We start from the raw sequence: 26,750 nt of genomic DNA, 5'->3' as shown, positions 1-26,750 counted from the left end.
CTGGACAAGTGTGGTTATTCCCCATCATCGTACCATAGGATAGGCGTAGCCGGGATTTTAGGTACGGAGAGGCAGAACGTCAGATTTGTATTGATTTTGATTTGGGGGGGGGACCAGCCCCGCCCCCTTGGCTACGCCCATGAACGTAGCTACCTTTACTTATCAACACTTCCCATGCAGCCCCCTCCTGCATACAGGGGGAAGAATCAATACCCCCTTTTTGCGGAGGATGCACCATAGAGTTCCGCAGCCTACCTGGCCAAGGCAGGAGAGGCGCATTCCGTCACGTGCTTCTTCCTGTGGCCGCGCTCTGAATTTCCGGGTTGGGCCGTTCCTATGCTAAATAACTAGCGCTCTGCGCTCTGCGCGATTGGCCCTCTGGCTGACCGAGGGGCGGGGCGAGAACGGAGCCGTCCGGCGGCGCGTGGGCGGTCCCACGTAAAGGACGTGCCCCTCGCGCCCTGCGATTGGTCGCGGCGTTCTCCGGGCGAGAGGAGACTAAAGCGGCGGGACCGGCGCCTGGGTTCGATGCTCCCGTGCCGCTTGCCAGGATGAGCCGCGCAGGGGGCATCCTTCGCTGGAGGAGGGCGAGCGCGCTTCGCTCCTCTCTGCCTAGCGGAGCCCTCGCGGGAGAGCGGCCTCCCTCCGGAGCCGGTAAGCGGGGCAGCTGGTGGAATATTTTTTTTTGGGGGGGGAGCGTCATTTGATTGCATGCTTGGTTGTTATTAATATCAATTAAAATTCTATACCGCGCCCCGTCCGACGGTCACAGGGTGGTTTGCAATATGAAAACGCAAAAGATACACGCCATAGCAAGAAACGAAAGCGATACCACGCCCCCGATCTACTGAAAGGCCAAAGTAGAAGAACGGAATCGTAGAAGGGATCCCCGAGGGTCATCCAGCCCAACCCCCTGCAGTGCAGGGATCTTTTGCCCAACGTGGGACTTGAACAACGCTGAGATATTGAGAGTCTCAGGCTTTTACCAGCAGAGCTGTCCCAGAACTTGACTGTTTGGCAGGGTGGAGAAACAGGGAGAGGGAGGCCCCCAAGTCCGGGCCCGCAGGGAATGAGGGGGGGGGGCGGGGTCAGGAATCTTAGACTTGGAGAGTCATCTAGCAATTACCTTCTGCAATGCAGGAATCTTTTGGCCCGATGTGGGGCTTGAACCCACGACCCTGAGATGAAGACTCTCATGCTCTACTGACTCCGCTGTCCCAGCAACACCTGGACGCACCTGAGGCTGTAGGCCACATGAGCTTCAGCCTATGCTGCTGCCCCTTTGGCCTTTCCATGCTCCAGAAGTGTGGCAGTTGAAAGGCCAGTACTGTAGTGTGGATTGCCTGTGTGATCTGCCCAGGCGGTGCTTGATGCTACTAACTCCCAGTGGGTTAGAAGGTGCAACTTTCTCACACCATTGTTAGTCCAGAGCGTGGAAAGCCAACACTGGCGTGGATAGCTTGAAAAAGTGTTTGGAAATGAATTCCTTGTTGGTGGCTACCAGTCAGGGTGACTGCTATTTATGCTCTTTCCAGGACCAGAGGCACTATGAGGGGTGAGGACTGTTGTGCTCACCATTTCCTGCTACTGTGGGTTCTGGTTGGCCACTGTGGGAACAGGAGGCCGGACTAGAGAGGGAGAGATCTTATTGTCTGATCTAGTAGCCTGGCTCGACTTACGTTTTTGTGGCATTTGGAGTGTGTGCAAACCAGGGTACACCAGAGATTTTCTGCATTCATCTTTAGGGGTGAGTTTGGAGTTATGTGCAGTGTTACTGCAATTGGACATGGCGCTGCTGTTCTGTCTTGGACCCGCTTAGGTCAGGTACATTTCATTGGCATCTTAGGACCATGGGTGAAGCACAAATATAGGCATTTTCCAGGGCCTAGTCCAATACTAACTAACACACTGTCTTCATAGAGTACTTCTGCTAAGGGGAAGCTATATAAATTAAGTTGGTAAATCAATATGGGGAAAGCAAAATAACACTGAAGTATTTTCCTTGAAGCTGGAAGTTGGATTGTTTCATTGAATGTTTTAATGTTTTGTAAACCACTTTGAGATTCCCCCCATTTAAACTATAAAGTGGTATAGCTATAAATGATGGTTGTGATGATGATGATGATGATGATAATTAATAATAAACCTCACTGTTCCCCCCCCCCAAAAAAATGGCACATAGATATTCTGCTGTGGCAACCTTGCCTTAACCCAGGTTTAAGGAACCATTTGGTGGTTAGCTTAAACAGTAGAACTTCGGTTTTTGAGCGTCTTGGAAGCCAAACGTTTCGGTTTTTGAACACTGAAAACCCGGAAGTAATTGCTTCCGTTTTTCAAAGTTTCTGAAGTCAAATGGTTTTCCGGAACGGATTGCGTTCGAAAACCGAGGTTCCACTGTATATCTGATTTTCTAACACTGCTGCCAAAAAAGGCATTGAGGGCTGCATGTGGCCCTTGGGCTGTGTGTTGGACCACCCTGCTTCCAAATGCTTGTAGCCTGCACAAAGTATTTAACCAAAGGTAAAGTTTACACAGTAGTCTTTAGACTGCAGACACGGGTGGGGTCAGGCGCAGGCAGGAAAGTTATTCCCCTTCTCAGTGGCAATGCATTGGCGTAGGGTAGGCATGTCCAACTCCCTAGAGACTGCGATCTACTCCCAGTATAAAACTGGCAGTGATCTACCCATTGTCATTGGATGGGGGGGGGGGGAACCAAAGTTGTTGAGAATTGGGGGGGGTTGTCATAAAGCACTCAAAAACAACCGCAGGTCTAAAAAGCAGACAAATGGATACAGACAAGTTTAGTATCTTAAACGACCGCCCATCTCACGGACAGAATGAGAATGGCGGGGTTGGGGGGGCAAGACTTCCTATGCAATTCTTTTTACAGCAATCAAAAGGGAGCCGGCGATCGACCTGTCGATCGCGATCGACCTGTCGGACATCGCTGGCATAGGGTGTATCCTGCTAAATTGCTTGTATGCTTTAGTGTCTGTCGTTCCCAAATGACCTCTACAATGCATTGTGATAGCCGGGGAGGCTGAACCATCCACTGCACGTTCACATAGTGTGCCCCCAAAGACCCAGGGATGCTCACACCCACAATGCTTCCTTCAGCCACTATATAGATCTGATTTGGCATGTCTTTCTGGATATTCACGTTCACTATCTCAGTAGGTCATACAAGAGTCTTCTGAGGTAGATTAGTAGCATTTTTCAATAGTGTAGCCTTGGTATAGAGGAGAAATGCTTGTCCTTCTGAAAGGACATAGGGGTGTACTGAAGTCCATTTTGATCTGTGCACTGACTGCTCTGTAGGCCACAACTTCTGGAGGGCCCACTGGTTCTCAGTCTCTGTTTTCAGGCTTCCAATATTGGCCCCGGTTGGAACTGGAATACAAGTTTAGGCAGGCTGTGGATCCAAGCAAGTCTAGCAATTCTGAGGCAAGTAATACTTGCGCAACCCAAACTGGTAAAAAAAAAGCATTTAAAAAAATCAGGGACAGTTCGTCAAAATGTTAGACTCAGTGACGTGCTGGGGAATAGGGCTATCTTTGTACTTCACAGTGTAAAAATTATCAGTGACTGCCAAGGTCTTTGTAGACTAAGGGGGGGGGGAAGGCTACGATCTAGACCTTCGCCTTTTTGGTTAAGTCACGTGTGGTAATTATTGATCTTTGGCCTCTGGGCTGAATTGCTGTCGTGAATGAGATATTTCAAACCAGCATTGCTGCTGGGTCACAAAGGGGATGAGAGTATGAACCCAGTTACAGTGGTACCTCAGGTTACATACGCTTCAGGTTACAAACTCCCCTAACCCAGAAATAACGCTTCAGGTGAAGAACTTTGCTTCAGGATAAGAACAGAAATCATGCTCTGGTGGCACAGCGGCAGCGGGAGGCCCCATTAGCTAAAGTGGTGCTTCAGGTTAAGAACAGTTTCAGTTTAAGAACGGACCTCCAGAACGAATTAAGTTCTTAACCAGAGATACCACTGTACTTGTCATGGATAACCAAGCTGTCAAGGACTTGGGTCATGGGGGAAATATAAAATACCACAGTGCAAACCCATGCAATGCTGTGACTGGTGCTTCCCCCCCCCCAACTGAAAAATAGGTAGCTCATTATCACCATGGAAGTTGTTACAGTAAGTGTAAGGCCCCCTCTAATTCCTTTGACATGCATTTTGTGGGTATATTGGGTTCACAGCAGCATATCCAAACCTGTATTGATAACTGCTCATAGGAACAATTGTTGCTATTTTTTAAATGAACTGGTAAAGTTGGGGGTGCTTAGCAATAAAGGAGGCACCAGTTCACTTTCCCATATGAAGCAGTGAGGGGAATAAAATTCACAGACACAAGAATAACATTTTTTTCCTCTATGTTAACTCTGAGCAAGGATGGCCAGAGGAGAGGGTGGTTGGGGAATTGAAAATATTACACACTTACAACTCTATGCTTCTGTGCTTCATTCTGCAAGCTGAATAAACCGATAGCGGTGGTCAGCAGGCAAGGCTAGAGGTGAACATGGAAATAGTGGGCCATAAGCCCACTTGTTGTAAGGGGGTCTTCTTCCTGCCCCATTGTTTCTGCCCCTTCCAAGGAGTTTGGTTCTGCTTTGTTTGCTGGTAGCCACTTTTGACAGCAATCAGGCTGGAACTGAAGGGGTGTGTATATCTCACTTTTCTAGTGATATATTATTATTTTCCAGGCCAGGTGTGCATTTCTGCAGCTGGATTGAACCTACTAGCTATGGACCACTGTGGTTGTTGTTGTTGTTGTTTGCTTTTTGTGTGACTTCTCTGTTGTATTCCCCCCCAGTTTTGTTCTCGGGCAACAAGAGGCTCCTTTCCACAGCCAAGACCGAACCTCGGATATGTATTGTAGGCAGTGGACCTGCTGGATTCTACACGGCACAACACCTTCTGAAGGTAATTGGCATACTTACAAAGGCAAGAGTGGGGCTTCTTATCTCCACTGTGGCTTCTGGAAGCATGAGCTCAGTCGGTAGAGCACGAGACTCTTATTCTCAGGGTCACGTGTTCGAGTCCCACGTTGGGCAAAATATTCCTGCATTGCAGGGGGTTGGGCTAGATGACCCTCGTGGTCCCTTCCAACTCTACTATTCTATGACTCTTATTTGCTGGCAATGATTATTCCTGGGGGGTGAAATATCATTTAATACATGTGTTCCAAATTCTCTTTTTGGGGCTTCGACGGCTTATCCTGTGGAAAGGAGGCAACAAAGGACTGCAAGTTGCTCACTTTATTATATTAATATTCAAAGCTTAATGGTATTACGGTCATATGTTGGCTCCTAAACACCTTTGGAGTCGAATGATCCGGCTTCCGAACGATCGAAAACCAGAAGTGAGTGTTCCGGTTTTTGAACATTCTTTTGGAAGCTGTATGTCTGATGGGGCTTCTGCGGCTTCCGATTGGCTGCAGGAGTTTCCTGCAGCCAATCAGAAGCCGCGCTTTGGAAGTCAAACGTTTCAGAAGTCGAACGGACTTCCGGAACCGATTCTGTTCAACTTCCGAGGTATGACTGTATTAAGTGATATGAAAACCATATGGAATGCAATCGTGAAGCAAGAAAGAAGGAGGGGAAACCAGAAAACTCTGCAAAAGAACAACCTTTAAAAAATCCCTTTACGTCTTTTAATATCGTTCAGCAATGGAGCCAGGAACTTTCTATTAATTTTATTGTTCATGTAGCCGACATGACTATGTATATACAGTAGATACAGACTAATTAATTAATTTGGGAGGGGGTGGGGAAATGAGCACCTGGGACCCTGCTGTGTCGGCGGTTCTTCACACAGGGCATTTTGTCACATTCCAGTGCCAGTTTCCCAAAATCTGCTATTCTGTCACCTTTGTTTTGGCTTCACAGCTGCTTTTCCGTTACTCTTATCATGATGCCAAGGCCTCTGCTGGCTAAAGCAGAAAAAAATGTGCACAAAGGTCCAAGCAACTTATACATAAGAGACCCAGACATGGCATAGTGTCTTCCTTTTTGATCCACCATAGCTCTATTATGTGCATGAAACATACCAGAACTTTGGGGCATGATGAATATGTAGGCCTAGCAGGGCCCAGATGAGCAAGAACAAGGTTTCTTAGCTCAGCCAGTAGTGCAAAAGACTCTTAATTTCAGGGTCATGGGTTCAAGCCCCACGTTGGGTAAAAGATTCCTGCTTTGCAGGGGGTTGGACTAGATGACTCGTGGTCCCTTCCAACTCTTCTAGGATTCTTTTTAATATGCTTAAACTGCTGAAGAAGACCTGAGTAGCTGAAACACGTTTGGACAGTTGGCATTTTAGCTCGTTTCTTATTATTATTGGGTATTTTGGTGGCTCTGTTGTATGTTTGTTAGTGAAACGCTTAGGCAAGCATTAAAATACAAAAAAATAGTTATATATTTTTGTTTAAGATTGGAATGTTTTAGGACCAATTGTTTTTCCTTGCGGTTTGATTTAAAACATTCTGACTGGGTGTCTGTTGAATAGTACCTGCAAGATCACTGGTGATTAGTAGCATTTCCCCTTTTTGTGTGTGTCTGTGTGCAAGTCACTGAGAAGCAGATGCAAGGGTTTGCTTCCTGTTCCATGTAATAGGATAAAAAACAGCAACAACTGCAATAAAGAGTAAAGGGACCCCTGACCATTAGGTCCAGTCGTGGACGATCTGGGGTTGCGGCGCTCATCTTGCTTTACTGGCCGAGGGATCTGGCGTACAGCTTCCGAGTCATGTGGCCAGCATGACAAAGCCACTTCTGGCGAACCAGAGCATTGCACGGAAACACCGTTTACCTTCCCTATTTATCTACTTGCACTTTGACATGCTTTCAAACTGCTAGGTTGGCAGGAGCAGGGACCGAGCAACGGGAGCTCACCCCGTCGTGGGGATTTGAACCGCCAATTCCCAAATAATATTTTTAAAAATCCATCCTCATATGTTAGTGTGAGCAAAAATGCAATCCTGTGCATTTAGGCTCAGTTCCTTGGTGCTTACTATGCATGTGTAGAATTGCAACCTTCATCTCTTAACTGCACACTGTTAATAGCAGATTTTTGGTGAGCCTCCTTTTGTGGAGTTTAGAGAGAACCCTGCATTTGTCTATTCAGGAGACAATTCAATAGGACTTACTCCTGGTTAAGGGTCTATGTAGGCCTGCAGCTTTTCTGCAGAGGGATTCTAAAGTAGAAAATTTCACACCCACTGTCTGAAATGCTTAGCAGACCTTGGACTTAATCCTTGAATGAGATTGCAAGTTTTGATGGTGGAGGCGATTCCTTTGATTGGGACAACTCTTTGGACACAAAAAGAGAAAGCAAGCTTCACACAACTTTTTTTGGTTTTTTTGCAAGGGTGATTAGATCCAAATAGTAAAAAGAAAAAGGGATTTTCTGTGCTTGTGTATAGCCAGGTCAGGTAGGTTAATTAGCACATCAGAGACTCTTGGAGGGATGGAAATCTCTCACTGGAAGGCCGGTTCAGAATATGGAAGAGACTGTAATTGGGAATAAAGTGTTCTGCTTCTTGCAGTACTGTATGTGATGCTGTTAAATTAGGATCACTCTTCTCTCCCCCGCCTCCCCTGCTATCTTTTTGAACTTCAGAGCACTCCCTCTCTCTCCCTCTTGGTTGTAAATGGGGAAAACAATGTTCCTGTTGCTAGCGCTCAGCCTCAAAATTCGACTGTGAAGGATAATCCTGATAGGCATAACAAACTGATCCTGGAATGGGTGCCAGCATGTTCAAGGGCACCGCTCTCCCTGCTCAGGGCGAGCTCTTGATGTGTGATGCTAGTGTAGCTGAGAATGTGGGTCTCTGCTCTGGCTTCCCCAGCCTTGTTTCTCGTATCCTGCATTTGTGTCAAGGTTTGTAAAAGTCCTCCGGCACGGCAGTCCTCCACTGCATCCAGACCCTGCTGGGCACAAGGGGTGTCTGCGCATGTGTGCGTGTGCATGCGTGGTTCTTTTGCTGCTCTAGCTCCACGTTGGTGCAGCAGAGTGGGGGGCAAATATCAGCCTCCTCTCTGGGAATGGAGGAGCAGCTTTGGATCTGGCCCTGCCCTGCTCTATTGGCTTTTGCCAGGTACAGTTGGGGCTTGTGCAGGGGCAGAGCTCCTGCTCTCCCACCCCTCTGGAGCCGGAATATCTCTACCTCATCTTAACCCCCTACAATGGTACCGCTCATGGAGCTCCTACTGTGGTTTTAGATTGTCAAAAGGAATTTGCATGCATTTATTGCATGCATTCCTATCTTGCCTTAGGAGGCATTCATGGGGAGAAATTCTGTGTGGTGCTAAGCAGATCGCTCCCGTCACCGCAAGCATTTCTGCTTGCCTAATGGGACCGTTTACCCTTTCCTCCCTGCTGTGTGCTGTTCCGGGGGTTCTGCCAACCCACCCAGAGCCAAGGCCAGTGGGGGAGGTAGGACAAAGGCACGTTGTGCTAGCAGAGGTCCTTCCATTTGTGGGGCTTGTTAGTTGAGTCCTACCCACAGTTTCGACCGCCGACACATTTTATCTTCACAACGACCCTGTGGGGTAGGTTGGAGACCATGATTTTGGCCCAAGGTCACCATGTGAGCTTCATGGTTGAGTTTGGGATTAGAACCCTTGACTCTCAGATCTTAGTCCAGCACCCCAACCACTGCACCACATTGGCTTTCTAATATGCGGGGCCGTGCTGAATTGCTACAAGCCAACATTAATCTGTCCTCCACATTTACAGCTTGTTTTCAGTTGATTAAAGTCTCACAGTTTCCTCCTGAAGAACCATAGGAATGGTAGTTCTGTGAGTGCTGCTCAGAGGAGCCCTGATGGATCAGACCAGAGAACCATCCGATTCTCGCAGTGGCCAGCCAGATTCCTGTAGGAACCCTGGAAAGAGGACCTGCTCACAAATGCACTGTCCTTGTCTGTGAATACCAGCAGCTGGTATTCAGAAGCATACGGCCTCCAATGTACTGCTAGTTAGGAGGAGCCACCAGTCATTTCACAGAGCTACAGAATGGAAACCTGTGTTGTGTGAATGGACTTCAGCCCACGCAGTGGGACTTCACCTTTCTATCCTCCCACCACATGCCCCTAAAATCTGTTCTGGCAGATCCCCCAACCCTGAGGACATGGGTGTTGGCAAACACTCTTGGGGAGACAAGAGGTGAGAGGTAATGTCCCATTATGGGAGTCGTAGTCACTTCCCCTTGGGCAAAAACAGCTTTTGAATCATTCCCAGGGTTTTGGGTTGTTTGTTGTTAGATTCCATAATAGCTATCTGGTGGGAGACATTTTTGTTATCTGGGGGGAAGCATCTTTAAATGCATAGTATACTCTAACTGAATTTTCAAAGTGTGTGCCTACTTTAGATTCTAGCCCCCTTCCCAGAGTTCCCACTTCTGCTGAAACAATTGCGGTGTTAAGATTTGCCCCGTAACCCCCAGGCAAAGGATGATCAAAAGCAAATAATTTACCAGGTCGTGAGGGAAGTCTCTCCAAGAAACAACAATGTCCCCAAAGTTCAAAGCCTCGCATACATATTTATAGCTGAATCGAGGTCTTGTCCCTTTGCCAATCTGTATTCCAAAAACAGGCAGCTCTTTGGGTTAGAAGGTGGCAATTGTGATGAGCTGTTCTGTATTGTACTGTTTAGCACGTTCCGGAGCTCATCCACGAATGGATGGTTCCAACTGGTTCACAAGTATCTGGTAATTAACTGAGATCTATTGTAGTTCCTTTCCTAACAAAGCAACCCTGAGCATGTTTACTCAGAACAAATCCCATTAAGTCTGATGGGATTCACTCCCCAGTATTTGGGACTGCGGCCTGCCGCTTGTTAAATACACATTATGCGACAATGAATAAATAACACTAAGATTTAAGAAAAAAGGCATTACATTATTAGAGTACGGTGGCAGTGTTTCGGACGTAACACCAAACTATAGTGTTAGTGTTATGTGATTGTGCACCAGGCTCTCTCCTCTTCTAGCACAGCTGCAAGGTGAAGATTAGAAGCTTTTGCTTCAGTTTCCTACAAGCCGCGGTTGTGTGTTACAGCTAAACCTCGACAAATGGTGGTCAATCTTATCTATGGTTGAGGGAAGGAAGCCAACTTCAAGCTGTGGTTTATGACCCCGTTTCCCAAAGCCGTGGGTGGGGAACCTGTGGGGCCCTCCAGACGTTCTTGGACTTCAACTCCATCAACCCAAATCAGCAGGGCTAATGGACATGGATGATGGGAGTTGTTGTCCAGGAACATCTGGAGAGCCACAGGGTCCCCACTCCTGCTGTTAGTGGTAGTTAAGGTTAGCCACAGTTCCAGGTTCTGGCATTACAGTAAACCACAGTTAATTGATTACAGAACGGAAAGCTTTCAAGCTTCTCCTTGTGGCTGCAGCAAAGGAGGAGAGAACCCACATTTCCCTGGTTTAGGGAAGAAGACCTGTTCCGAGATAAACCTCTGAAAAGTGGAATGTTTGGAGTTGCTAATTGTAATTGAAAGTGAACACATATGGATGTTGGGTTCTGCTTTGTGGGGACTCCAGACCAGGTGGCTACATCGTTCCTGGGAACTTCCAAGATGGTGTCAGTGCTGACTTAAAGTGGTTATGCTTCGATCTCCACCAACTACATGGCGCCTTCTAGATGCTGCCATCATCCAGCAGAAGTTGTGTTTTTATTAAGGAAGTAATGTAATCCATGGCCACATTGCATGGCTGGCGTTCACAGCGATTAGTGAGTAAGTGGACCTCAAAACTGTCTGTTCAAAAAGTAAAAATAGGAGTTGCCTCAAACTGCTGCAACAGCAGCTGTTGCATATGGCCTGTTTCAACAGTATAATAGCTTCAGTCAATGAAATTTCAACTTTTCCTCTGCCTGAGCCAGTGTGGTGTAGTGGTTAAAAGCTCATTATCTGGGGAACTGGGTTTGTGTCTCCACTCCTCCACATGCAGCTGCTGGGTGACCTTGGGCTAGTCACACTTCTCTGAAGTCTCTCAGCCCCACTCACCTCACAGAGTGTTTGTTGTGGGGGAGGAAGGGAAAGGAGAATGTTAGCCGCTTTGAGACTCCTTCGGGTAGTGAAAAGCGGGATATCAAATCCAAACTCTTCTTCTTCTTCTCCTCCCGCCCCACCGCTATCAGTTACATGTGTTAATCCAATTTAATTTCCTCCCTAGCACCACAAACTGGCTCAGGTGGATATATATGAGAAGTTGCCTGTTCCCTTTGGCCTTGTTCGTTTTGGAGTAGCTCCGGACCACCCTGAAGTAAAGGTAAATAGTAGCGTGAGAACATCTCTCTTCTTAAACCAACCTGTGCTTTTCTAGATATTGTTAACCTCAAGCTCCCATCAGTCCCAGCCAGCATGGCCAATGATCTGGGATAGTGGTAGCAGCAACACCTAGAGCAGGGGTGGCTAACCTATAGTCCTCTGGTTGTTGTGAAACTGCAACTCCCATTTTCCCCAGCCAGCATAGCTGAGGACGATGGGAATTGGTGCTGAGCACCACCTGGAGGGCCACAAGTTGCCCTGCCACTGATCTAGAGCAGTGTTTCCCAACCTTGGGCCTCCAGCTGTTTTTGGACTACAACTCCCATCATCCCTAGCTAGCAAGACTAGTGGTCAGGGATGATGGGAATTGTAGTCTGAAAACAGCTGGAGGCCCAAGGTTGGGAAACACTGATCTAGAGGGTCATAAGTTGCCCACTCCTGCTTTAATCACTCTTTTTCTTTTTCTTTTTCTTCACCATGAAATGACACAGGTGCTTGTGAGCCAGCCTGGCACTCTGGGCAGGATTTGGGGTTTGGCTGTGGGGAGGCACAGATTCATATCCTTGCTTAGTGGAGTATTGAACTCTGCAGCCTTGTCCAAGTCGCCATCTGTCAGCCTCCCTGACCTCACAGGTTGCAGTGAAGCCAAAATGCTGCTGTGAGCTTCTCCGTAGAAGAGTCGAGGCAAATGTGGATTCTACAGAGTAGTTAGCCAGAAGCAGGAGAGATCCAGGGCTGAGGGATCTCATGCTGAACAGGGAGGAGCCACCTGACCATTGCAAAATGGAGAATTGGAAAAGCTGTGAGCACCTGAGCCGTTTTGCCTCGGCTGCAGGTTGTGTTTTTTTTTGGGGGGGGGGTGTCCTAGGGAGCAATATTCCTCCTTATGGCATGAATCCCCTTCCTGGGAAGAAGCAGGCTACACCAATGGCTCCCCTCTCCACCTGTACAGTAAAGGGAGCTGTACAGGTCGGTATTATAGTGAAAGGAGGAAACATCCTAGAGGTATGAATTTGGGGCAGAACGGGTAAGGAATAGCTAGGATCCAATTGCTAAGCTGACTGCACTCTGTCATTGGTTGAAGGACTATAAGGGTTGCTGGGTTGCACATATATTTGTACTTAAAAGGCAAGGATGCCCACCTGTCCCGATCAAATGATGCTTCTCAGGTTATGTAACTTCAATAATTGCTACCTGAATTTGTCCTCTTCCCTCCACATTCTTTTTGTGCCATGTCTGTTAGATTGTGCGCCTGCAAGCAAGGACTGTCTGTGGGCAGGTGCTTTAAAAGTGGTAATACATGCAGCACTTGCATTATTTCCATGGGTTTAGATTTCTTCTTTGCACCTCACCTTTTGATTTTGCAAGATTTTCAATGGAGAGCAATAGTACGGGTAACTAGATTTTTGGAGCGGTAAACCCTGGTGCCGGGACAAGGTCGTTGCTAGCCTGTCGTTGTCTCATCTTGTTGATAAAATGCCTGTAAATGAATGGGTGAGAATGCTCGCTCTCTTCCCTGTGAATACAGCACTTGAAACGCTCACTGCTGGCAAGAGAGCATGCTGCCTTTCTCCAGTGACTATACGCTGGGGGGACGAAAAAATAAATAAATGTACTGTTTTAGTGAAACTGTCTGGCCTTGTGCCAGGTCATGGATAACAATGTTGTTTTAAAATGAGATATTCTCGTCGGTTGTCAGATAAGAGTCTTGGAAGAGGCAGCATGAACCAGAGAGCGAGATGCTGGCTTAAATGCTGCAAGGTCATTGAGGACTTTCATTGTTCTCTGGCCTGGCTCTGGTCTCCTGCCTGGGTGCTGTGGGAGTTCTCTCTGTGTATGTGGGAACACGACTTCTTCTGACCTCTCCCAGTGTGGTGTAGTGGTTAAGAGTGGTAGACTCGTAATCTGGTGAACCGGGTTCGCGTCTCCTCTCCTCCACATGCAGCTGCTGGGTGACCTTGGGCTAGTCACACTTCTCTGAAGTCTCTCAGCCCCACTCATCTCACAAAGTGTTTGTTGTGGGGGAGGAAGGGAAAAGGAGAATGTTAGCCGCTTTGAGACTCTTTCGGGTAGTGATAAAGCGGGATATCAAATCCAAACTCTTCTTCTTCTTCGACCTCTTGCAACAGAACGTGATCAACACCTTTACTCAGACGGCACGTTCCGACCGCTGCTCCTTTTACGGGAATGTGACTGTGGGGAAGGACGTAACCGTAGAGGAGCTGCAGAAAGCGTACCATGTGGTGGTTTTGGTAAGTTTGCTTGGCTCTGGTTTTTAAGCGGGAGAATCAGTGTCAGGCCTGATGAGACATTGGTTTTTCAAAGACATATTGGCTAGGTCAAGAGTTGTTGGACTGTGTTTTACCTTAGTCCAGGTGTGCCCACTTCTCACAGTGTCCATTGCTAGGTCCCTAGTTATTTTTTTTTCCTGGGACTGAAACCACAAAGACACATTTTTATATGTGTTAGAAGCCGCCCAGAGTGGCTGGGGCAACCCAGCCAGATGGGCAGGGGGTTTAATAATAAAGTAGTAGTTGTTAAATAATAAAGTTGTTGTTGTTATTGTTATTACACTGCCCCCCAAGTGACAGGAACCATTTAAAATACCCAAACAGGCCACTTTGCTTCAATTCTGACTGTTGGGAACTGGAAAAGCTCCCAGAGTACAAAGAAGTCCCATGCAGAAGTCGGAAAACAAATTGCTGGAGGCTTAGAAGTTCAAAATGCTCAAGCCGTCCATTGCAATCAGGTGAATGTGAGTGTGAGATCTCGGCAAAAGTCCCTTGTAGCACACTAGAACGAATGGAGAATTAACATTGCCGCTCTGCTAGGATTTTGACAGTCCTATGGTCATCGTGGTCTTCCCACCCCCTTCTCTGCTGCAGATAACATGAGGGTAATATAAGTTGGGGGAAACCCATCACAGTGTTGCCGAATGTTGCCAGCCACTCCTCCCAGCTGGGATCGCACCCTGCAAAAATGTATGTGGATTTCCTCTCTTTTCCCTGCAGAGCTATGGAGCCGAGGACAATCGGACCCTGGGGATACCAGGGGAGAACCTGGCCGGAGTTTATACAGCCAGAGCCTTCGTGGGGTGGTACAATGGCCTTCCTGAGAACAGAGACGTAAGGAAGACGTCGTTTTCCCCTGCCAGCCTCTTCAGGCTTCCCACATGTTCCAGTGCAGCTATCCAGCTTCAGATTAGTGGCTGGCTGAAAGGCCTGCAATTGGAAAAGATTAGCAGACATCAAATTAAATCCTCCTTAGACTTACAAATGTGAACAATTTGCACGTCCGTAAGAGGGGATTAGCTGGCACCCTCTCTTGGAGGTGCCATGAGGAAACCCAGAAGGGGCATTTTTCTGCTTTTGGGAAGGGGTGGGTGGGTGGGAAGTGAGGGTTTGTCAGATGGGGCATTTCCCTCCACCTCCCACCCCTGTTTGAGTGTAGGAAATAAAAGGATTGGGCTGTCATATAACCTGTACGAGAAGCATTGTTATCCCGATATTGCATGTGGTGAGGAGGCTTGGGAATGGTAGTTTGCCTGAGGAGATTTGAAGTGGGTCCCTTGAACTAGCTGGTCTCTGAGTTATATGGGACTAAGTGGCATCTGTGGTGGATTTTCTTCAATTAACCACATTGGTTGTGACGGCGGCAGCTTTTAGTTGGTCAGAAGAACAGTGGCACCTTTGGAACATCGAGAAATGGAGTCCACAGGCCTATATAAACAGGTGTGGAAGTTCTGCCAGAGACTGTGAGAGGGAGGCATGGGGAAACTCTTCCAGAGACTTCAAGTGGGAAGTCCTGCAAGAGACGGTGAAGGGCAGGCAAAGCATAACTGCATATCCTGAAGAACAGATCATCTCCGCTGTGTAGTAAGACAGGGGGATGGCTGGAGTGCTTGTGATGAGGAATCCCTTTCCTTTTGTAGCTGAAACCAGACCTGAGCAGTGAGACGGCTGTGGTCCTGGGACATGGGAATGTGGCGCTGGACGTTGCCCGGATTCTCTTATCCCCTCTCGAAATCCTTCAGGTAAGTTGAGAACAAGCACCAGAAGTCAGGCGCAGGGGTGTGTGTGTAAGCCAGTGAAGGCTTTGCGTAAAACCATACCAGAAAATCCCATCTAGATTAATGAAGGGCTCTTGCCATCGAGGTGGAGCTGGGCAGAATCTCTAATTAAAAGCAGCTACATGACTGCAGCCAGCTTGTTGGATTCCCGCCTTGCAGATAAGAGCTGTCCTTCTGCTGCTTAGCTCTGTGGGGAGGTTGTAATCCTGCATCTGCTGCTGAAGGAGTTTGGGGTAGGGAGGTGGCCGGTGGGGGGGGGCAGGAGAGTGATTGAGGGTTCTGATACGGTCACGGCCATGTGTGTCGCTCTGTGTGTGCATGAGATGGGTTAGTGTTCTACAAAGGGTGAGAAATGAGACACAGACAAGTCAACCCTTGCGTTTCCTTAAGGTGTGTGTGCTTAAATCCACCAACGGTAGGACTGACACACTGTCACAGGCAAAACGGATCTCTTAAAAAAAAGAAGCTTGCATTCTCTGCTATTTAAATGCATTAAATTCTTTTGTTTCTTTCCTTGCAAGATTTAGAGAAGGTGAATTCTGCCCTCTTCATTTCCTTTTTCCTCTTCTCGTGTTTTCTTTCTATCTTCTGCTTTGGGAGGGCTGAACAGACTGTGTTAATGGTGCAAAAATCCCACAGCCCCTCATATTTTAATATTTGTTCATTTCCCCCACAACCTAAGTTCTCTGGGTGGCATACAGTAAATAAGTTATCGGCAGCAGTGAATGGAACCTAGTGCAGGGGTACGGAACCGCAGAGCTGAATGTGGCCCTCCAAACCTTTCTGCCCGGCCCTTGGCACTCCTCAGCCCACACTCCCCTTTCCCCAAGCCATGTTCCTCACAGGCCCTGCTCTGTGCCCACCTCTCTGGAGATTTTACTGGGCTGGAATGTGCCCTTGAACTGTATAGTAAGAATATATTTTGCTTGCTTGGAGGGAGGGAGGAAGCGATGGGACATGTCTAGCCACAACCACTTTTGCCACATACCCTGCGGCCCTGGGAAGGTTTCCTACAAAGCAGCATGGCCCTTGGGATGAGAGAGATTCCCCTTCCCTGGCCTAGAGGTTGCCTGTCTTCCATCCTGTGGGAACTGGAGGAAAGGATGTCCTTAAAAAAATAAAAAAAGCAGAATTGTCCATCAAGGGAACAGTGCTTGCATGCAGAAAGGTAGAGCTTTCTTGAGCTGATGTTCGAAATGGGAGCAGCTCTTGCCACAGTGCGTTCTTCTGGAACTGTCTCCCATACCTCAGCCGAGCACAAGGTGGCAGCCTGGGTATGTCTTTCATGTACCTTGGTCAGGAAAGTCTCTCCCTCCTCCTCCGACCCACGTCCAACTTGGCGCCTTGAGTTTTATCCACTGCTTCCCCGGTGACTACAGCCAGCCTTTCTTTTGCCTTCCATCTGGACTAAATCCACCTGGAGGCGCTGATTGAACTGGAGTTTATTCAGCCTCGGGCAAGAGGCATCTGAGCATTTCTCTCGGCCCTTTTATATCTGGAAAACACGGACGGTGGAGAATCCGACGAGCCCTGCTAGGCTTAGACCTGCAGCTTTCCTTGCGCTAGCGAAGGAGAGAAAACCGGTCTTGAGCTAACATGAATTCGAAGCTCCAGAGATGCTGCCTGTTGAGGCTTCTCCCTCCACAGTCATGTCAAATTGTGCTTCTGGCTTTGTGCGGCTGACCTTTCATCGTGCTGCTGTGCAGCTCTCCGTTCTCCCGCCTCCCCACTGGAAGATTTCACATTGAAGCTCAACTAGCAGATTCCTAGTTAATGCTGGGCGAGTCATTGCAAAAATGCCTAGAAAGATCTCCCCCCCCCCCCTGTAAGCTGTGCAGATGTCGTTGCCCTGCCCTAAGGAGCTGTCTAATAATAATAATAATAATAATAATAATAATAATAATAATAATAATAATAAATTTATACCCCCGCCCATCTGGCTGGGATGCCACCAGATGTTTCGCCATGGATATTCTGGTTGATTCACTCCTTGGAGACGGGAGAGGAGATCCTGTTGTGCAGGTGGAAGCATCTGCGCTGATGGGATGTCTTCCTTGGGACGCAACCCATAGTTTCTTATTGACACATTGTGTGTCAATTACAACTTTCTTGTGTATAATATGTGACTGGTCGTCAGATGAGGGCTGGGTCCCTCTGCAACCAGAAGCCTTTGGGCCATTCATAAGTTACAAAACGAATTTGATTCCTGAGCTCAGAATTTGATTCCTGAGTTACCAGGTGTGCCCTATAAAGAAGACAGCAGGTGGAGTTTCCAGCACATTCATGGCTAGGCTATAATCTTGAGAAATGTGTGGAAGGGGTGTGGCTCAGAGGTGAAGCAGATTCTTTGCATGCAGAAATTCCCCGTTTCGATCCTTGGCGTCTCCAGTTAAGAGCTGAGAGAGGCCTCTGCCCCAACCTGGAGTGCTGCTGCCCATCAATGCAGACCAGGATTTCTCAAAGTTCTCCAGCTGTTTTTTTAATACTACAATTCCCATCATCCCTAGCTAGCAGGATCCGTGGTCAGGGATGATGGGAACTGTAGTCCAAAACACACACACACACACAAAACCAGCTGCAGACCCAAGTTTGGGAAACCCTGGTGCAGACCAATACTCAGCAACATGGACCAGCTGTGTGACTTGGTATGATGCAAATTCCAATGCTCCCACCCAGGTTTTGCTGTGCTCAGTTCTTCAGATTTTGAATGGCAGATTTGCCTGCGTAGAAGAGCTTTGTGTTGAAGGAGATCAGGTCATTCATGTGAACTGGTGGCTGCATGACTTTCACCCTTGGTCCTCGTGGCCCTGCCTTAACCTTGGATGGTGCTGTTCTTCCCTTTGTCTAGAAAACCGACATCACTGAGGATGCCCTGACAGCCTTGGCCCGCAGCAAAGTGAAGCGGGTGTGCCTTATCGGTAGGAGGGGACCCCTCCAGGTGGCTTTCACCATTAAGGTATGAACAAACAGACACACGCTTCTTTTGTTTTTCAGTTGAAAGCTCTTCAGGTTCTGTGTCTTCCAGCTCAGTGTAATTATCCCCTTGGGCCACTTCTTCTGATGTAGTTGATATGGTCCATTGGGTGTAAAATTGCTGAAGTCACTGATTAAATTTTGGGATGAAGAGTATCCAAGACAGGCTTGGATTCCCCGCGTTACGGTCTCAAAAGGAACGGAGTGAGAGCTTCTGCACTCGGCACCAAAATTTTGAAGGCGGGAAGGTTGCTCGCAGTTCACAGTTGCAAAAATGACCGCAATCTCTGCCTTGTTCCTGCCAGGACAAACCTGGTTGTGAGGCCAGCCTGCTGGGTAGAAAAGACCCCAAAATTTGTGGGTATTGAAACACGAGTTTTCTTAGTCTATAGGCTCTTTATGACAGCGGAGTATAATAGGACTTTTGAAAGCCAATTTGATGCTGCTTCCCTGCATCGCACCTGTTTCTGCAACTCGCTGGCGTGGAATTGTGGCGCATAATGGCTCTCTGTCTGACAACCTTCAGGAGCTGCGGGAGATGATCAACCTACCTAGCGCCCGGCCTTTCCTAGATCCTGCAGACTTCAAAGACCTTGGAGAGGCTGTTAAAGGTGAGGAGGAATCGGCCAAAGCTCGTTTCCTAAGTGAATGTTGCTGCTTCTGCTGCTGCTGCTATGGCTCGTGATCTGAAAACCTTTCCTGCTAATCCCAGCTGGTTGTGGTGTGGCTGGGTATGAGCAGAAAGCACTCTGTACATGGGCAGGGGCACATCAGGTGCTCCGGGGCCAAGTCCCCACATAGAGACGGGGTCCTCCATTTAGATGGCAGAGACATGTGGATGATGTTTATGTTTTGTTCGGCAGCTGGTGCCTTTTTATACTTCATAAATTACCAGTTGGTGCTGATGATCAAGGCCAAGTCAACACAGGGTGGTAATTTGAGCCAGTCCTCCTCAACCATACCCAGATTCCATGGTGGAGGTGTGAGGGTTGCTGTGACGGGTCAACCATTGCAAATGTTTGCAGTGCAGCCGTACCTGAAACAGGAGTGGTTTGGTTTAGCAAGCGAAGCATGTCCCCTGTTTTCGTTTCCTGCGGAGAGCCTCTTTTATAATAATGAAGTGTGCGCTGTCGGGACGAACTGCAGTGCTCCAAAGGGCAATGAGCTGCAACAACAGCTGTCTTTAACCTTGAGATGGCTGAGGGCCAGAGACATGCGGAAGCTCCTCCTCACTCACTCGCTGGCTGGCTCTCGGGAGCGTGCAGCAAGCTCTGTCCTAAGGCTTCTTCCCTGCACATCCCCATCGCAACAACAGCAAAGGAACATCAGGGGAGAAGGAGGAGTAGCAGAGAGGGGTATGCGGCGAAGGAGTTGATGGAGGGTGCGTTTCAAGGGGGCTGAGTGGAAGAGAGTAGAAGGTTAAGCATTCTGGGGGGGGGGGACACACACAGATAAATGCTGTGTTTGGAATTCCGTCTCTTAGCTGAGCTGGCCTAAACTGTTTGTCTTTTAAAGTGTTGTATGATCTAATTTTGAATTCAGCAAGCAAAATCTGAAGCCCTTCAGATTGTGGGGTGGGGTGGGGAGGAAATGAATGCTTGTTGCCACCTCACCAAGTGAATAATAACAACAAAAATTTAGGTAAAAGCACAACCACACGTTTTCCCTCCCCTTGAAATGTAGCAAGCTGCGAAGGGCTGGAGCCTGTTTGCGGACTTGAGCCAGTTCCACCTCTGCTTTTGATGAATTGGCAGCCTGAGATGCAGACTAGACATGGGAGAAGATCCGTGATCAGATCCCTAGATGCACGCTTTCTTTATGTTAAAATACTGCATGGGTCTTCCTTACCCGCCACCCCCCCCCAAAAAAATCCCACATCTGGAGGCTAATAACAGCTTGGGCTGTGGGGCAATATAAATCACTGTGTTAGTGGCAGGGGAAAGAGTTGACCCCTCCTTCTACTCCTCCTGGGCCCCAATCCAATATCACCTCTACCCCGCCATGCTGCTTTTAAGCAAAGCAAAGGGCCTCGTTGGGGGAGATCCTATCGCTTCATGTCTAGTTTGACCTTTACAGGTAACCGACATGCTTGGGACGCCTTCTGAGAACTGCTGATGGAGCCCAATGTATCACATGGGGGTTCCACTCCTGCTTTATTTGTGCATTTCCTTTTGTAGGAAAGTGGCTACCTCCTCAAAGGGGCAATAGCCCTCCCCCCTTAGGCTCCATTGTTGTATCCGTGTAGATGGCTGTTGTGTAGTGCATTTTCTCATCAGCAGGTCTGCTTGTGAGAAAAAAAGTCTTCTGCTTTGTGCTTCACACGGCAGGTGGAATCCCCTCGTTGCAAGTGGAACTGGGGGCAGAGAGAGCGGTTGTCCTGTTCCTCATGTTCTATTACCGAGCTCAGTGCCAGCTGCCTGAGTTAATGGAGCCTTAACCCCAATTTCTCACGTTCTGGTGGCTGGCAGAGTCCCGTGGATATAGTCTTCCACTTTTTCTGATTACTGTGTAACAGGGCAAGATGGTCTCTCTTCCTCCCGCTGGGCCTTCTTCCATCACCATCTGAAGTAGCACAACGAGGTCCTGTGATCCCAACAGGGCCGCCCTGTGCTTCTGAAGTGCTTTTGTAATTTTCAGATCTCCCCAGACCTAGGAAACGGCTGACGGAGCTGATGGCCAAAACAGCCTTGGAAGAGCCCGGGGAGGTGGTGGCCGGCCGCTGGCTTTCGGCCTCCAAGGAGTGGAGCCTGAAGTTCTTGTGCAGCCCGCTGGAAGTCCTGCCCACCGCCGACGGGAAGCAGGCCAGAGCGATCCGATTGGCTGCCACCAGGTTGGAAGTACGAGCTCCGAAATTCCTCTCCCGTGCCCCCACCAAACCTCGCTTCCTTCCCTGCTCCCGCCCCCTTTGGCTCATCCTATCTGTCGCTTGAAACGCCTTGCTGCATCCATTTAGCTCTGGAGTTTCCCCCAGGAGCCTTTCGGCATTAAGTGAAAGACAGCTTTATTCTCCCAGTCTAATTAGAGCCACCGGTGTAAACTGCCTGCCGTCTGCAAGCCGAAATGGCAGCTTCTCGGCAAGCCGGCACTATGTCTCCCTGAGGATCCATTTTCCTCCGAGTGGTACGAAAAGTGTCTCCCCCTCCCACAATCTCTTCGGTAGCTGGGGTAAGGAGGATGCCATAATAACACAGCCAGTGCTCACGAGGAGATCGCCAGCATCCTGGGGAGGCTGAGACCCAAACGGATGCTGCTTCTGAAATCTATTTCAGCCACGTAAAAGCTCAGAGCATGAGGCTCTCAGGAGAGGGGTGGCAGAACCAGGGCCACACCTGCTTGGGTCCAGCAGTGCTGCTGGGGGCTCTTGGCTCATGCACCTGGCCAATAAGCCTGGTTTTTGTGTGTGTGCTGGCAGGACAGGACGTCCCTCCCTAACGCTGTCCTCTGCTCCTCTTTTTTTTCTGCCCCTGAACTGTGCAGGGCTCTGGAGACACTGCCAAGGCAGTCCCCACTGGAGATACTGAGGATGTCATGAGTGGGTTGATTCTCAGCAGCATTGGGTACAGGAGCCTTCCGATTGACCCCGCCGTGCCCTTTGACCCCAAGCAAGGCGTTATCCCAAACCAGTCGGGCAGAGTTCTCGGGGCACCAGGTTAGTGGGCCTGCAGCCGTATGGAGACTGGCATTGCAGAAGGTGAGACTGTGTTTCCGACAGGGGCGCCTGTGAGAGTGGCTGGCTGGGATTCCCAGGGTGATTCCTACAGAGAGGTTAGTGGCTCCGACACCGTGCCTTTCTGGGCCGGCTTTGTGGCACCTGCATGCGTGGGCCTTGGAGTGTCGCCACCGCATTTGTCCTCCCCTCCCTGATCCCCTTTTTGCTGGGGTCGGCAGCAGGCATTCCAGTTGACCCTGGAGAAGGAGCTGCAGGTTTGCAGCTTCTGCTTGGAGGTGTTCAAGGTGAAGACCTGCGGCCCCGTCACGTCATCTGCTCATTTCCCTTTGCAGGGCTCTACTGCAGCGGCTGGGTGAAGAGGGGCCCCACCGGTGTCATCATCACCACGATGAACGATAGCTTTGACACAGCCCAGTCTGTGCTGGAGGACCTGCAGTCTGGCGCTCTGGACTTTCCTGATGCCAAGGAAGGCTTTGGCTCAGTGAGAAGCATCCTTCAATCCCGGCGTAAGTGTGTTGCTCTGTCTTTCTGTCCATCCTGCTGTGATTCACACCAGAATCCTATAATGGGACAGGTGACCTTGGTCGAGGTGTGCATTTTAATTCTCATTAGAGGAGCTTGTCACCAAATTGGCAAGGGTGGCCATGCAGCTACGTTAATGACCCAATATATTGTCAGAAGACGCACAGTCCACCGAAATGATGAGACAAGATTTGGAAATTTGAGGCTTTAAACACACAGTTCAGGTGTTGGGGGACAAGATACATCTTCTAATTTTTAAAGAAATGTGTTAGATTTTTAAGGCTTTACCAGGGGGCTTGGTTTTTGGGCTGTTGCTTTTTACCTGTACTTTGTACAGTATTCGGATCTTAAGAAATAATAATGCCTTTTTTTGCTGTTGCGTTTGTTCCAAATCTCTTTCTGGAGCCTTGAGGATACCTACCGTCAACTTTATTTTGCTCTTAGTTCTCACTTTTAATGAGATTTCTTTTGACCTAAACATAATGGACAGTAAATTCAGCCTTCCTCTCCCAGGAACCAAAGACAAGAACTTGGTGTTACTGTGGTTCTCTTGTTTAAGTGTGTATTTCGCAGTCTTTGCCTAACCGTGCCTCAAGTGCTTTGAGGTGAGCTGTTGTTCAGCGCTTCACTGGTGGGCAGCTGAGGTTCAAAGATTTGGAGGTTGAACTGGGTGTTCATTCTTACGATTAGAGACTTTCATCCCTTTCCACACAAAGAGCCTGGTGGTGTTATTCTTTTTAGCCTGCCGTAATAGAGGATAACGCCAGGTTTGTGCCATGTCGTGTTCAGCATGTCAGGCAAGCTTTGGGGGCGGACGGACAAGGTTTGTCTGTGTAAGACAGGGCCCCCAAACTAAGGCCCGGGGGCCAGATGTGGCCCAATCGCCTTCTAAATCCGGCCTGCTGATGGTCTGGGAATCAGTGTGTTTTTACATGAGTAGAATGTGTGCTTTTATTTAAAATGCATCTCTGGATTATTTGTGGGGCATAGGAATTCATTCATTTTTTTTTTCAAAATATAGTCCAGCCCCCCACAAGGTCTGAGGGACAGTGGACCGGCACCCTGTTGAAAAAGTTTGCTGACCCCTGGTGTAAGAGCACTGTCCTGTTGCTTACATATCTGACTCAAAAGCCAAGGCAGAAAGCAGGAAGCCATTGGCAGCTCTTGGGGCCACTTTGCCCATGGGAAAATAGTTACCTAGTACTGTATATAAAGGCAATTGTTTGTGGATACAGTTATGTGACAGAAACACGCTGGGCTATATCTGGTTTTTAACATCACATTATTTCGCCAGCTAAACATTGTGATATATCGATATATCACAATGTCTGAAATAAGGATGAAACTATGTAGAGGTGAGCAGCAGGGCTGAGCGATACCTGGTTTTCAGCATCGTGATATATCACCAGCTAAACATTGTGATATACTGATAGGGATGCGGGTGGCGCTGTGGTCTAAACCACTGAGCCTCTTGGGCTCACTGATCAGAAGGTCAGTGGTTCGAATCCCTGCGGTGGAATGAGCTCCTGTTGCTCTGTCCCAGCTCCTGCCAACCTAGCAGTTCACAAGCATGCCAGTGCAAGTAGATAAATAGGTACCACTGTGGTGGGAAGGTAAACAGCATTTCCATGTGCTCTGGCTTCCATCCCGGTGTTTCGTTGTGCCAGAAGCGGTTTGGTCATGCTGGCCACATGACCCGGAAAGCTGTCTGTGGACCAATGCCGGCTCCCTCGGCCTGAAAGCAAGATGAGCACTGCAACCCCATAGTCATCTTTGACTGGACTTAACCGTCCAGGGGTCCTTTGCCTTTTACTTTTATATCACAATGCCTGAAATAAGGATGGAGCTACGAAGAGGCATTGGCTGACTTCACGGTTTTCCCCACGTATTTTTTTTTTTTTTTTGCATAGGGCACACACAAACAAACATATGTCATGATTTCTGATATATTGCCAGATCAAAAATTATGAAACCGCTATCGTGATATATCACCCATGCCTAGTGTCTATTTCGTTTGATTACCTGGGCCATTTAAAACTTCATGCTCTATTTGAACATGCAGCATAAATGATGCCCACGTAGATGTCCACCCACAAAGGTGCATGCTCACTTTGCTGTGTGGCAGAGAGATCCATGCAGGTAATTTATTCCTATGCAAAAAGGATCCCCGCACTCCCAAGGGTGCAAAGCTATAGGGTGGTGGTGGTGATGATGTGAAAAGCAGTAGCTGTGGCAAGTTTAAGAGTGCAGAAATGCCATCTCAGAAGGAACCCGGATGGTTTGACTGCTTCTCAGTGATGTGCAGAACCTGGGGGGGGGGGGAAGACCACAGGAATACGGCTTTGTTTTTGTGGAGAAACGTTGAATCGTTTTTGCAGCGATCCTTCCCCAGCAGGCTTGGGGACGCAGTTTTAAAGCCCAACTGGGTCCTTTGCTGTCATTATATTTAAATGCTTTCAATTAACGTGTTCCCTCTAAACCAATTCAGGCTTTTTAAGTGAACCAAAAAGGAGCTTCATCCCCTAAGGTAGAGCTGTGCTATTATAAGAGCCTTCCAAGACACAAGTAATCTCATTTGACCGGCACTCCTGAGTCTGCCTAGCAATTGATGCGGAAGGCCTGTGAGCTTCTGCCGTTTTTGCATGTGTGAATTTATCTGGGAGCAGCAGGTTGATCTGATCTGTGCTTTCCCTTTCTGTGGTGATTAACAGGGATCCGCCCAGTTTCTTTTTCGGATTGGGAGAAGATTGACGCTGCTGAAGTGGCTAGAGGCAAGCTGGCTGGGAAGCCTCGGGAGAAGATCGTCGACCCAAAGGAAATGCTAGAATTGATCGGTGCCTGAGATGCAGCCAGGAATCGGCCAAGTATTAGCCGTGTTAATGGCCCTGCAGCCCCCAAAGGTGCTTGGTTTGCTAAAGGTGGTGGAAACCACCGTTCATGATGCTACAGATGCGCCGAAAACAGAGAACATGTGACGGCAGTGCTGGCCCTGGACTTTGAAAATGATGTGAATATGCTAAAAGCTTGTTGCTACTGCCAGCAGTAGGGTTTGGTCCAGAGCCCTGTCCACCTTTACGCTCATTTTTTTTTTTTCTTTGCAAAGGACCTCTGGCTTTTAGCCAGAGTTTTACCTCCTGATTTACAATCCTGCTCCGGAAAATGAATTGGCTCGCTTGTCTCTTTGCCATAATCATTGAAGAAAAGGTAGCCTGTAAATGGTTAAAGCGAACAATTTAGAATTTTTGTTTTTTATTATTCAGGCCTTTCCCAAGTGCCTTACTTGTTATTTCAGGGTCGTTCCTTTGTTTTGCTCACTTCACATCTCCACGTAATGAGGTTTACACAAACCATCTTGAGAAGACAAAGCCAGGCATGGCTCCCCCTACCCCTGTGTAATTAGAAAATCCTGATGAGTTTTCGCCATCTCTTATTCTGCCATAATGAAAAAGCTTCATAAGAGCACCCCCAGTTAAATGTACAGAGCGTTCCATTTACACACACCGGACGTGAGCATAAAAAAAATAAAAACCCAACTCAAAGAACTTTCCGAGAGAGGGACGAAAAGTTGGATGAATAATCATGAGGACGAATCACAGATAGGACGAGAAACATCGGTCACCTTTCCCCTTCGCCCTGAAACTCAAATTATTCCTTTCTACCCGCAGCCCAACTTTGATGCCAGATTGCGGATTGTGTAACCATTTTAAAATAAAGCTCTTTCTCAAACAGAAGGTGAACCTGGGTCAGCACAGTGGAATCCAGCTTCCTTAGCCAGCCTGTGTGCTTTAGCTTTATTGCAGGCCTGCAAACCTGCCACAGGAGCCGTCCTAAGAGCTGCGGAAATGCAGGGCTGCTCTTGACAAACTTGACTGGTCCTTGCCAATTTCAAGCACACGCTCACTGTCAATAAATCACAGGCGATGATTATCTTTTCTTGTTGGAAGCTCAAACAGAAGCTGGATTACTGCTACAGATAAAGGAACGTACGTGCGTGATTAATTAGCTTGCTCCCACAATACAAAGTTTGGGTGGGCATTAGTGTTGGCTTCTCGGGTTGCATGTTTTAGGGCTCTCTCGGGCCATGGAGTGTGTCTCTGGGTACCAATCTATTATGTTGAAAGCAGAAGGTTTGTAATCCTCCTCCTCGCTTGGTGGGGCTGCAGAGGCAATGTGATCTCCTTCGTGCCATCAGTTCCAAGCTTAATAAGCCAACATGTGCCTAAGCTACATTTC

General features: G+C 48.3%; 1 protein-coding gene across 1 annotated transcript; it reads left to right on the top strand.

Annotated features, from left to right (window-relative positions):
• The first annotated feature begins 532 nt into the window (after positions 1–532).
• On the top strand, positions 533–26,254 carry FDXR (ferredoxin reductase). Its single transcript, XM_033139258.1, has 12 exons — positions 533–654; positions 4,823–4,932; positions 11,189–11,284; positions 13,413–13,535; positions 14,295–14,408; positions 15,215–15,316; positions 18,201–18,308; positions 18,852–18,936; positions 20,963–21,162; positions 21,803–21,974; positions 22,328–22,501; positions 25,229–26,254. The coding sequence occupies exons 1-12, from the start codon at positions 552–554 to the stop codon at positions 25,357–25,359; spliced, it is 1,518 nt and encodes a 505-aa protein (XP_032995149.1). The 5' UTR covers positions 533–551; the 3' UTR covers positions 25,360–26,254.
• The last annotated feature ends 496 nt before the right edge of the window (positions 26,255–26,750 follow it).

The sequence above is a fragment of the Lacerta agilis genome, chromosome 2 (assembly GCF_009819535.1).
Source record: "Lacerta agilis isolate rLacAgi1 chromosome 2, rLacAgi1.pri, whole genome shotgun sequence".
NCBI classification, from domain to species: Eukaryota; Metazoa; Chordata; class Lepidosauria; order Squamata; family Lacertidae; genus Lacerta; species Lacerta agilis.
Note: the sequence above shows the minus strand (reverse complement) of the source record. Positions and strands in the feature narration are given on the sequence as shown.